Below are 13,958 nucleotides of genomic sequence, written 5' to 3' on the forward strand. Positions count from 1 at the left end.
TTATCATTATATATATATATATATATATCATTATTTGGTACATTTGTCAATTAATTATTAGTAAAAATTAACTATTAGCTCGGTATAGTCATATCCTTCAAATTAAACTTGTTTAGAAAAATGTTACAATTAAGAATTGGTTTAAAAAAAATAACACGTGTAGCCACAAACTTTCAATTTATTTTTTTGTGTTGACCCTCACAGAGAAAGAGTTAGTAACACCCCCTCTGAATGGATTAATTCTTCCTGGTGTGACCAGACAGAGCTTGTTAGATCTAGCCAAAACATGGGTGAGACCTTTTTCTTTCAAACATATTTGCCTAATTTTAGAATTGATTGCTTGGTGACATCAGAATAAATTGATTTTCTTCTGAAAGTCAATACATTCCATACAGACCTATTAGGTAGAAAAATTTCTTTCTTTCACAGTTAGTTATTAAAAAATTACTCAACAAAAGGAACAATTTATAGATATTAGAAAATTATTTTTCAATTTTGTTTTTAAAATGTATGTTTTGGACAAAAGTTACTTTTATTCTTTCTTTCCAAAATATGCCCATTTCCCATATTTAAATCTTGTTTTTCCTTTACAGAATGAGTTGAAGGTGTCGGAAAGAGTGATAACCATGAAAGAAGTACTAGATGCTCTAAAGGAAAATCGGGTAAAAAAATACACAATATTTTATAATTTTACTACAGTATCTTGTTTTTCATGTGGATAACGATCATAAATCCAATAATTATTGGTGCATGTATCAGGTTGTATCCAAGCAGAAATTATGGGATCACTTTAAAGTTTTGATTCCAAACTCTTAGTTAAATATTCTGTCTCAATCATTTTGATTTTAGCCATATAAAGTAAATCATGTTTAATCTGTAGTATACAGTGACAAGTAAGTGCATTTGTCTGTGTGATATATAAAATAGAAACAAAGTTGTGGTATGATATCTAATTTTCTTCAAAGAGTCTTCATGAATTATTGTAACAGACTAACATAATTTGAACTGTATTTTCAAATTGTACTTGCTATTACTGTTGTCTGCAACTTTAATTTTACCTACAGATTATTGTTATGTTGTTTGTATGTGCTATGTGGAAAGTTTCATATTTAGCTCTTTGGGAGATACACATGAATAGTGACTCATCCTGAAACTGTTTTCCAGTAGTATAAAGCTTTGAATAAAGTTGTAATTCATGCAGGAGCTTTTTGGTTTGTTGGGGTGACATAATATATATATTGTTCTGGTGGGTGAGCTGTTGGATATGTCTTTGTCTTATTTATCTACTAAAAGTGTCTTCATTAGCCAAGGTGTCCAATTTTTGTAGTGGGTTAGCATTAGACTGTTTTTTCAGTTTAGTTCAAATAAAAAAAACATTACTTTTGATAAATTATTTTGATGCTATACCATGAAACGCATAAGTAAAACTATGTTACTTGGACACATTAATTAATATTATTATTATTAGTGTTTAAAAATGTATATACAAAATTACTTTGTGAGAAACATTGATTCTTAGTTCTGAAAAAGTATGCAAGTTTCTCATTACATTGAAGCATATGTGAAATAATAACATGAAATAAACTTCAGTTTAATAGATAATGTATTTTACATGGTTAAATATCCCTCTATCTTTTATAGCTACTAGAGATTTTTGGAAGTGGCACAGCATGTATAGTGTGCCCTGTGAACCGTATACATTACATGGGACATGATTATCACATCCCTACCATGGAACATGTTCAACCATTGAACCTGAGATTTCTCAAAACACTAACTGATATTCAGGTATTTATAGTAATTTAATCTCATTTGTTAAGACATTGATGGAAATAGGGATAAGTTCAACTATTAAACATGATGTTACCAAACACCCTGGATAGCGAGTAATTTAATCACTGAACTTAAATATTGACAACAGCTTAAATCCATAATAAGCATTATTCATCACCAACCTAAGATTTCTTAAAATTGACAGAAGCCCAGATCAGCTCAGTCACTGAACTTTGAGTTGTTCATGACATAGAGGAATTTACACAGTAGTATATAACTTGACCTTTCCATGTACAGTATATTAAATTTTTGCATCTAGGTTTGGTGTAATTTAATTTAGTTTATAAGCTAGGTGAGCATACCGTTTTAATTTTGATTTTTAACATTTCAGTATTTTATAAAATAGTGTGACCTCTAATAGCTTCCCAGTTGTTAATTTCTAATTATTTTTCCATTTAATTATAATTTTCCAAATTGGCTTTCAATTCCATTTGACTATTTTAATTAGTGTGGCATTATATCTGTTTGCATCTTATTTTTCTGCTTTTGTCTTATTAATGTTTCATAGAGTAGAACATTTTTAACTTCATTGATTAATTTACCTTGACAAGCACTGCTTTTTTTTTTTTGAAAGCTTATAAATTCACATTAATGTTTATACTGTTGATGAAGAAAATTCTCTTCATGAGAGCTCAAACTCTTGGGTTTTGTATTTCAAGTGGTAGTTACATGTTAGGTTTAATGTAATAATAGTATATTATAATGATGTGTGTAGTTTAAATTTGGATAAAATACAGTATATATTTTTTTTTCTTTGTCAATCAGTATGGTAGGATACCACATAAATGGGCAGAGGAGATTGAAGATGTACCTGGGATTCATTTGGAGTCTGTGGAAGAAAGGGTTTAGTTATGTCTCTCTCTCTCTCTCTCTTCGTGCTGTGATACCTGTATAGAAAAGAATAGCTAGTTTTTAGCTACAAGTTCTTTTAAACTTGCATTTTAAATTTCCTTAGAGTATTCCTTGAATATTTACTAGAGTATGACTGGCCCTTTTTGCCACTATTGTTAAGTAAATTTTCAAGGTTCTCTTGGTTAATGATCCAACCAGACAGCCAGTGGGGAACATGTACACAGAAAGCCAGTGACATGCTGTGGAACTCTTGTGTAAATTATTAATGAGCACATCTTTTAATCTTCCAATTTTTCTTTTCAAATCCTTTAAGTGGAATCTAATAGTGGAATTATCTAAACTTTAGAATGAATTCTAAAATCAGTTGTTGCTTTGCAATTGTTTCAGACAGAGAAAGCACTTTATTTACATTTAACTTCTAGTTGATTGTTTTGTTAGTCTTTTAAAAATCCAGTTTTTTGCATTTTGTCTATTGTAATCCACCCTTAGAAGGTGTAAAACTAACATATACCTCATCACAGTAACTATACATGTAAAGGAACATTGTTCTTACATGAATACTGATAAAGTTCAATTTTTATCAATTATTTAGAAAAACAAAATTGGCAAGCCTCCTTTCAAATTATTGGATGCACTGCAACACTATTTGATACAAAATGTGTATTTACTGAAGTATTCTATTCGGTGTCTCTTAATTAAAATCTAGTAAATTTTACGTGAAATAAAACTGATTTAGTTGTGTAGGATAAAAAAAATGTATTTGTTATTTTTTGTAAAATGAGTGATAGTTTGATGTGATAGGTACTAATTTTATTATTTTCTGTTAATCAGCTTTTGTGTTCAGTTATTAAACAAATAATTTAGTGGTTGTGATACATAATCTATTAAAATACATATCATTTTGTAATTATTTAATGTGTTTACAGTAGTAATTGTATAGCATAAATATTTTGTGGTAAGATGTCTTTGATTAAACTGCTTTGTTATGCTTGACCTAATGAGCATCTTCCATTTCTATCAACAAAGCTTCCTTTCAAAACCACTTTAAAGATTTTCATTTTTTAAAAAGACAGACTTAAATAAAACATTTTTTCAAACAAGAACAAGAGTACAAACCATATTTAAGGGAACCACAGGAGTTATTTTAAATTACAAATATACAAGACTTAATTAAACAGATACCAGACTTAGAAGTATACTGCACTTAACCTAGGTTAGACTTGCAAGTTAATGTTATATGAGAATTGGTTATAGAAGAATATGCAAGTCACTAATAAATATTTCCTGAATTGAATAGTCAGTAACAGTATAAAGATATTTCCCAAATAATATGATTTCGCCTTTGAATAAAATATATTAAATTAGATAACAAGAGTGTTCAAAGTTGTGAGAACATATAACTAACCTGAAAGCACCATTAGCTGTTTCCAGAATTTGTATAAACAAAAAGCAACTATATAGTTGGTAGTTTTATACCTTAGCATTTTATTTAAATAGGATTTGAAAAACATCAAAACTCAACGTTCATAGCTATGAAAATTTCTAAAAAGTATGCATAAATCTTGTTATTTATGTAAAGTATATTAATTAATGATGCTAATATAGCTATAAAATAAAGATCCAGAAGAACTGAATGTTTAATTCAAGGATAATTTGCTTTGTCAAAATAGAATATACTAGTTTTCCACCACAGAAATAATATTTATTCATAAACACTTATTGTTAAGTCTAAATAGATAAATACTTTAATCTTTTGTTCAGTTGCTGATTAAATATTTTATTAAAAACAAAATACAGCTGGTATAAATAAATTTCTTAGAGGAAATACATGATAAAATAATGGTTGTTACTGTCTTGAAGAACAATGATTGCAGCACATTAATTTACAGTACAGACATTTTGAGACTTCTTTTAAAGCTGCAGCCATTTAAATAATATATATATACATACACACACACACTCACACATTGAATATTTAAATAAAGGACTGAAGTCATTTTATTTTTGAGTAGCTAGTGATATTTAAGCAACTGGTTTTTACAGGTATTATTTGGTTGCTGTTTACTTCACATCTTTGCCAAGTTTTTTTTAAGATTAGGAAACATTTAGAAAGTTTAGATTAGTCAGTATATATATTTGTTTTTAAAGAATTGTTTTGGTGAATGGTAAATAAATGTTTAATTTTTAATACCTTGGATTTAAATGAGGCAGTTGGAAGGATAGTAATGATATTTTATTAATTTTTTGTTAAATGTTAATTTGTTTCTTCCGTAAGCTCAGATACATTGCTCAATTTTTCATTTGAACCATTTTTTCTTTCAAGATTTTAGCAGAAAAGTTTGATAAATTCTTTAAAATTCTATAAATTGTAAATGTGATCTGATACACATAATTAAATAATGTAACTTTAATCTGCCTTGAAATATAAAAAAAATTATTACACATTTGACGTTTTTTTCTCTTGATATATTTTGGTGTTATGTATGTGTTTTGTAATTAGTATTATAGGAAGTGGTCATTGCTTCAGGGTTTTTTGAAATAATAAACAGCACTTTATACTTCAATGGCTGCATTGTTTCAAACATAGAGATAGAAAATGCAGGTTATCTCTTTACAAACAAGATTAATACCAATCTCAAATTACTTAATGATATGACATGATTTTCTTCCTCATCTATATTTCTTTTTTGTTGATTCATTTCATAATTCATAAAAACAAGCAAACAAAAATTGGCTGTGCACCAAATTGCCTATCCGTTGTCAATCAGTTTTGTTCCACTTAAGTCATAGTATAACAGTGAATTTTTTTTTTTTTAAAGCCACTGTAACTATCCAGTTTCTGACCATAGTCAAGCATACTGAAATACATTTTGTTATATCTATTCTGAATGATTGCGTAATAATAGCTAATAAGATACAAATATATATGTTTGATTTACAAATGTGTGTCTGAGCTTCCAACATGTTGACCAGGTGAATTATACATTGTGATTTTCTTATTGAGGCTAGAGTCTCATAACACAGAATCCATAGTTGTGCATAGATGTCTATTTTATTTATTTATTCATACACTAACATTTGCAGATAGATATAAACAAATTATAAGGCACATTTTCTTAATCATGAAATGAAAACAGTACATTAGGATTTAAAAATGGAACTGAGTGCTCTGGCAGTTACTGATAGTAGTAAATGTGATTATATAAAGTTACTATACTTTTCTTATATTAACTACTGATACCAGTAAATTTCTGTAATTCTTCTTTTGTCATTATAAACACTAGTAATTGTGGAAATTACTAAAGTATCTTTTACAAGCTTATTAACCACAGGTATCAGTTACACCAAATTTTAATTAACACATTTTTAAGACTTATAATTTTTACCTAAATGTTTCTGGAATTACTCTAAGTACTCTGGTACTTTTTTTTGTATAGTGATAATAATAGTAGTTGGGATACTAACTAATCATTCTGTAAATGTCACAGTTTACATTTTACTCGTAAGTAGAAACCTACTCTCTCATAAGAGTATGTAGGACTTCTACAACTTTATACACAAAGCCATGGCTTAAGAGTTATAGAATTAACAAACGCAAAGTAAATTAAAAATGTTATCTTATTTGTTTCATTTTTATATTCATTTGGTCATAATTAAATAATCCTGAGATATTTTCAGAAAAGTACAGGTTAGGTATATCAATATTCAAACTGTAGAAATATTAAACTTCCATGAGGATCAACACCACTACACCATAATACAGTATTCTAAATTTATGAGTACAGCTTCTAAAATGAAAGATTTTTAGGACAAGCATAATCAAAAATTTTGGGAGTTGAAAACTTCTCTGGGAATATAGAAATGGCATTCTTCTATAATTAAAGAACAACTAGCATTCAACAAAAACTTCCAAATGATTTATTAGAAGCATTAGTACTATTATTACTACATCACAAATATCAGTTACACAACACTGTATCTTAAACATGAGAAATAAGAAATATCTGAAATGTAGTGGATTCACAATCACATCCACCTTTGTCATCATTACTTAAAATCTAATTTGAAGTGTAATCAACATCAATATGAAAAGTCTGCATTCATTTTAAGCAGTAGAATGTAATGAATACAATAATACTACAAACAGTCCAATAAAGCTATAGTTCGAAACCAAGTATTTCATTCTATAGTCACCTACAGTTTTGTAAAAATTCATACAGGTCACTTCAGTTCTGCTTTAAGATGTTCCATTCGTTAAAACCTACAAAAGACAATGAATTTTCAAACTTTCACCAACATCAATTAAAATTGTTAAAACAATGCAATGTAAAGTTGAGAATACAGTGATATTCTATACAACCCACCAGATGAGCATAAATAGATCCTTATAATAATAATAATAATAATAAAAAAAAGAACATGCCTAATTCTGATCTTCATTAACAGTAAACTTTCATAAACATAAGTGAGATAGTTAAATAGTGCTAATGGCAAAGCTTTTCCTAAAAATCTTCCCTAGACAGTAGCATTCTGGAGGATATAGAGATGTGTCTAACACTCAATGAGCCACCCTCATTACTGATTTGTTCAGAGAGTACTAACCATGCTTTTTACTTAAAACAAGAAAATAAAAACTATGGTATTTTCAGGCAAACCTGCTAATAACAGCAAATTCAATCAAAAAAATAGTGTTCTGTAATTAGTATCTTGATGGGATTTTAAGTTGCATGAGGGAAAAGAAATGGACACATTTAAATGATAGCACAAACAGTGTGTACTTATGTAGCAAATAGACGATTACCTCTACGGGTGAATAATTGCCAGTTTTCAGTTTACCAAAATGAATTTCTGCCAGAATAGTCACAATGAAAGCCAAGTAGAACTGAACAAAAATAGTATGCCTGGATTTTGAACATTACCTTGCTTTCTTAGTCCAGTTGACAGTATGACCTCCGTTCCCTGACAATATTATACAGTTTTAACTAACATCATAGTTCAGTCAACAAAAGATATTCTAGCTTTGACTAGTTCAACCCAAGTTCACAATATACTATCCCTGTGGCAGATGTCATGTAGCAAAAGAATAAAGGGCTGAAGTTACTAGAACAACATAATGTTGGGCATGTTGCCACCATTACAATGTGGAAACTAAATAATTTGGAATAATTCTAAGTTGCTATAGAAGGTAGGAGAACATGGTATGCCTGCATACCACAATACTACCCATAACATCTAAAGGATGCTGAAATATGCATGATACCCAACAAACTGTCCACATCACTAACTTTTTCACGTATGTTCTAAAATACACATTATTCACAAAAGTTATCAGCAACATTTTGGAGGATATTATAATTTGTCCAATACTCAACAATCCACCCAAATCATTTCATATGCATGTTATTCATAAAAAAAAAAATATATATATATATATATATACCACTAGTAACATTCTAGGATGTATTATAACATGCCTCACAGTATGTTGTTCTCATTACTATACACAGGAATATAAACTTTTTTATTCAAAATATTAATACTTCTAACAAGATTACGGAGAATATTCAAGTATGCCTGACATTTAATAAGCTCTCCCATCAATGATTTCTCCAAAGGGTCTTAAAATATGCTTTTTATTCAAAAGAGCTGGTTGGACTAAAGAATCTTGAAATGTGGATAAATACCCAACAAACCATCTGACTTTCTCCTAGTTTACTAAATTATGCCTTTCATTATAAAAAGCTGAAACTGTTGGAGGATACCAAAAGTACACGACTTTCTCGGAGTTCTGAAATATTGCTCTTAATCAAAAGACTGGTAACATTCTGGAGTATAGCATATAAAATGTGTCTGACACTGATCTAACCATCTCTATTACTAACATTTTATTTATAAAGCTGATACAATATCAGCAACATTATAGAGGTTGTTGAAATGAGCTTGACACTTGACAAGGTATCACCATCAGTGACTTCTTCCAAAAAGATATAAAATATGCTAAATATTTGCAAAGTTGATACTACATGTACCATTCTGGAGGATATTCAAACACTTCTAACATTTGGCAATTACAAGTTCTAGAGTTAAAAAAAATAGAACAACCAGCTTCTACATACTGTTGCAACCTCTCTGTTTAGAAGAAATAATGTTTTGAACAAGATGCCACAAATAGTACATGAATCTTTCTGGAATTTGACAAAATTTCAACAAACTGACTTTTAAAAGGTACTTAATTATATCAGTTTCAAAAAAATTAACTATTGAGACATTAGGGAAAAGTAAATTTTCTTGACATTCAGAAAGGTATCATAATTATAGATTTTTTAAAATATATTTCAGTATTACTGATGATCAGCAACTTATCACAAGTACTGACTTTCAGTATAGTCAGGACAGTATTTGACTGTTTCTAGATTATCAAAAGTTCATACAAGCTGCAATATAGAACAATTTTGGAAGACATTCAAATTAGCCCGAGATAAATAATCTGTCACAACTAGAGCTGGGCAATTTATTTAATTACCTTTGAGCAGTAATTACATTGACTAGTAATACATAAACTAATTGATTAATGGAAATTATGATTAAGTGATTTATGTAATGAAAATAATCAACTAATTGAAAATAATATTTACAATTATTAGTTTTCAACTATTCTAATAATTAATTAACCATAACTGTTACTAAAATAATCAACTAACTGAAAATAATATTTACAATTATTAGTTTTCAACTATTCTAATAATTAATTAACCATAACTGTTACTAAAATAATCAACTAACTGAAATTAATTGTTCTGATTATTACTATTTTTTTTATTCTTCCAATTATTCAAGTAACTGAAATGTTACCATTATGTCAAGTCCTTTACTCACCAATAATATCCTAAAATACTTTAGGTATTTTGATAACATTGACATACCATCAAAATAAATTATCCATTATTATTTAACATACTGTTTATTTATTTGCGAATTTTTTTCTCACCAAAACGTCAATTTCTTTGAAAAAAAAAATGACTAGAAGCCTGTTGATTTGAAGGTCATTGGTTCAATTTCCACTAATCTTCCTCACCCTGTCTTTGTTATTGAATGGCTACTAAGACTATCTGCCACTGTCACTAATTTTGAACTGCTGACTAGAGGAAAGACAACTAGTTGGCAGTACCCACCACCAACTCTCTGACTACTTGTGTTAAATAAAGTGTAAGTTTTTATTGTCTTTTTAAAATCATGTTACTTATAATTGGGTAACTGTATTATTTAATGTTCTATAAAAAGGTGTAGATCTACAGGAAGGGGGGGGGGGTCTTCACCTCCCTTCCAGTTTTTTTCAGAAATTAATACCTATTCTTTAATATTGTATAGGCATTTGTAGATCTAGGGAAGAGTTCAAGGGGATCCGACTCCTCTATTTCGTTATAAGTAGGAACAAATCTAGGGGTGGCCCAAAACTTCCCTTTTTTTTCAGAAATTAATAAAAACATCCTTACACTACCCTGTTATTTTGAATCAAAACCACTTTCCTGACAAATATCAGACAGGCAAACCAACAAATAACAGAAAATTCAATCAAGAAGTAATAGCAGTATTCTATAGTTGATAACTGGACTGAATTTTATGTTGTGTGAGATATAAACAGGTTGAATACATTAAAATGACAGTGAAAACAATTTTTATTTAGACACAACATAAAGAAACAGTACGCATACCTGCAAAAATAATTAATTAATCACCTCTACTGGATCAGTGAATATATCGACAGGATTCTGTATCTCAAGATGAATTTGTGCAAAACTAGTTATGATGAAATGCAAGTAGAAATGAAGAAAAAACATGTCTGGATCCATAATGTTAACATGCTTTCTTTGTACAGTATACAGCATCACCTTGTGACCTTTAGTTTCTGACAGCATTAGTTGGCTATCAGCTTCTTTCAACATCACAATCTGCCAGCAAAGGATATTTCAGCACTAACTAGTTCAACCTTGATACTACATACAAAGTTGAAATATCAAAGCAGGCAGAAACGATGTAATCTACTAGAAAACAAGCAGCTAAAACAAGATAACGTTAGTAACTCTGGACCATTTTTTACCACCATGATAGAACAGAAACTAAATAATTAATAATTTGGAATAATTCTATATTACTATAGAAGTTAGGAAACCAATGATAAGTGATATGGGCACATAAAAAATAAAATGGAACCACAAATCATGACAGAAAGATATACATTGTCCAACTCTCAAATTAAAAACTAAAAAAAGAATGAAAATATTTATTATACAAAAGTAAATGATGAATGAATAACAAAAAACACCTACACTGACTTTGAGTCCTTCCCAAGAGTATCGAGGTGTTGCTCTCACTAACCATAACACTGTCAGCAAACTCTCTAGGGCCACTTCCATTTTATTGAAGTCTTACTGAGTCCTCTTTACAGTTCTCTGTATGTCAGTTAATCAGGACCTCCTCCTCACACCATATTGGAAAATTATTATCTGCTTAATTCAATCTTCTTTTCTATCATATAGGACCAATGCTTCAGTACATTCCATGGCAATTTAATGACAGAGCCTTTTTAGCATCAGGATCTGATATAACATCAGGCAGTATTCGATTACCTTTGGCAGCGTCTTCAAGAGCTCTACTCTCGTTACTTCTCAGGGAAGGGTCCTGTCATGTCTTAGCAGGATGACTCTTGCTCTCAAGGCAGTGCATGTTCATCCAGGGTGCCCAATGTTTAATGCTTCATCTTTTGATGTAGACATTTCTTTGTTGATCACTATGATGTGAAGTCTCCTTTCTCACACTGACCATAGATCCTATTTTACCCTGGTCTTCTCACGGCCTTGGCTCTCTTCGAGATACACCTAGCTCTGAAGAGGTTTTCTTGAGTTTAGAGACATGGTGCTCCCTTCAAAAATGCAAATACATCTGGCAATGTCTCCTGGTAGTGGTGGTGCATCGTTTGAATGATTAGTCTGGCATTTTAGTGTTTAGTTAAATTTAGTGGACAGGATGGCCTAGATGAACTAAAAGGTCCATTGTTGTCCCCTTAATGCTATATTACATTGATGGGAACCATCACTGGTCCTCTGCTTCTCTAGGCCTTTTTCTCTGCCTTTACCTGTGCCAACATTGATGGCACCAATGAAGCCTGGTGGGCAGTCAGGAGACTGGTCTCCTTTACTATGGTATTTGTCCTAGCTGCAGCCTGTGACTCCTTCACTGAATTGGTAGTCCTCAGTCTATCAATCATCTGTTGTTGAAGACAACCATTTAGTCATCAGAGATTGTAAGGTGAATCTGACCATAAATGCAGTGAGCTTACCCATGTCCAATTCACCAGTCAACAATGCCTCTTCATCCATGGTCTTGGGCACGATGTATAACATGTCATGCTCCATGGTTCCAGCTTTCTTTCCATCAGCCTTCTTACCTTGGAGGAAATTCCTGATGTCTCTAAGGGTTTCTGTGGCCTCAAACATTAACAACTAGTAGTGGTCCAAGTTGAATGCACCTGGTTGTAATTATGGAACTTAGTTGATCTAGGTAAGTGTTTGTTTGTTTGTTTTTAATTAAGCACAAAGCTACACAATGGGCTATCTATGCTCTGCCTACCACGGGTATTGAAACCCAGATTCTAGCACTGTAAGTCAGCAGACATACCACTGTGCCACTGGGGGGCTAGAGAAGTGAGAGACTGACTGACACCAAAATTAGACCTTAAATACCCAAAAGTCAAATGTAAGGTTGATTAAGTTCTAATTGGTCAAACGTCCTGCTGAGTATAGGATTAAAAAAAGTCCAGTTATAATCTTGAAAGAAGTACTGGTTGAACATGTCTACAGGCTTAACATGTACTGATGTCCATCCTCACCCATAGAAAATGTGTCCAAGAAATCAGAGAAATTCGCAATCTCCTAACTGCCTCAGATTTCCAATTGGCCAGTTAGTTCTGGCTATATTGTCCATTACTATCCCAAATGGATAGTTGGCACACAAGTCATACATGGTCGAGCTGATTTGGGTCAGGTGTGTCAACCTCACCTTTGATCATTAGCCTTCACCAACACTTCTAGTGTCTTCTCTCAAGGGCTTTCTTCTATTTATAAATTGTGTAAGAGTTATGACACAAATCACAAGTCTTCATCATATGGTCGACTCTTTCCACCCCTCCCTATTACATTTACAGCTAGTATTTTTATTCCTGAAGACTGTATTTTATAATGCAACAATGATGGACTTGGTGTAATGTTTCCAACACGTGTGACTGCACTTCCATATTTACATATGCCATTTGAGTTTTACTTATGCTCCCATTACGCTTTGTCAAGTACTCTAGTAGTTTTTACCACTTGCCTTCAGCTACTGCATGGCCAACTTTGGTAATGTCCATTTTACCTACTGAAGCCATCTAGGGGCTATCAAACTCATAATGTTTTTATTTCAGGCTTCATAAAATAATCATTTTTAAAAGTCAAAAAGAAATCAAGACTTTTTGAGCAAAATTCCTTTTTACCAAGATTAAAGCTTCATTCAACATCACAATCTATCCACAAAGGATATTTGAGCACTAACCTGTCCAACCTGGATACTACATGCAATATTGAAAATCCTTACAGGCAGAGGAGATGTCACCTGGTAGGGAACAAAGGGCAAAGCAGCTAGAAGAAGATAATGTTAACATTTTTGGACTAAGTGTTGTCACCATGACAGTGCAACAACTAAATACTCAATAATTTGGAATAATTCTATGTAACTACAGAAGATAGGAAATCCATGTTATGCCCACATATCACATTACCACATGGTATCAAAAAGGAAACATTAAATGCCAGTTTCTGTTTGATTGAGCTATTATATATATAATTACCAAAATGTTTTGAGATTTTCTAAAATCTAAAATCAACACAGCTGAAGTCTACAGCAATTCAGTTATGGCCTAAACCAGTAACTGATTATCTTTAAACTTTAGACTTGTATTCAATATTTCTGTGGATACAACCTAAAATCCTATTTGCCCTACTACTAGCAATAGCACACTGCTTGGATGGCTTAAGAGACTGATCAACCACTATACCAAGGTCCCTTGTCTTTCATAACACTATTAAGGTTATTTCTATCCAATTTAACATAACAATATTCTGGGACAACATGGGACCTATTGGTCCACCTTGACTGTTCAATCCTCAAAACCAAATTATTCATTCATATACTTATCAAGCTTTTTCTTAAACTCACTTAAATTTACTGCCTCTACAACA

The 13,958-nt window shown here is 31.1% G+C and overlaps 2 protein-coding genes across 4 annotated transcripts in view; one reads left to right on the plus strand and one right to left on the minus strand.

Annotated features, from left to right (window-relative positions):
• LOC106463006 (branched-chain-amino-acid aminotransferase, cytosolic-like) overlaps nucleotides 1-5,249 on the plus strand; it is a 38,227-nt gene extending 32,978 nt beyond the window's left edge. For both annotated transcript variants that reach the window (XM_013922973.2, XM_022390408.1), the window contains exons 8-11: nucleotides 205-290; nucleotides 594-662; nucleotides 1,642-1,788; nucleotides 2,599-5,249. In XM_013922973.2, coding sequence (XP_013778427.1) covers nucleotides 205-290; nucleotides 594-662; nucleotides 1,642-1,788; nucleotides 2,599-2,682 — 386 coding nt within the window. In that variant the 3' untranslated portion in view covers nucleotides 2,683-5,249. The remainder of the gene's footprint in view (nucleotides 1-204; nucleotides 291-593; nucleotides 663-1,641; nucleotides 1,789-2,598) is intronic.
• Nucleotides 5,250-5,715: 466 nt separating this feature from the next.
• LOC111086656 overlaps nucleotides 5,716-13,958 on the minus strand; it is a 102,302-nt gene continuing 94,059 nt past the window's right edge. For both annotated transcript variants that reach the window (XM_022390409.1, XM_022390410.1), the window contains one exon: nucleotides 5,716-6,946. The gene's annotated coding sequence lies outside the window, so the exon portion shown is untranslated. The remainder of the gene's footprint in view (nucleotides 6,947-13,958) is intronic.

Source organism: Limulus polyphemus, unplaced genomic scaffold (genome assembly GCF_000517525.1).
Source record: "Limulus polyphemus unplaced genomic scaffold, Limulus_polyphemus-2.1.2 Scaffold1299, whole genome shotgun sequence".
NCBI classification, from domain to species: domain Eukaryota; kingdom Metazoa; phylum Arthropoda; class Merostomata; order Xiphosura; family Limulidae; genus Limulus; species Limulus polyphemus.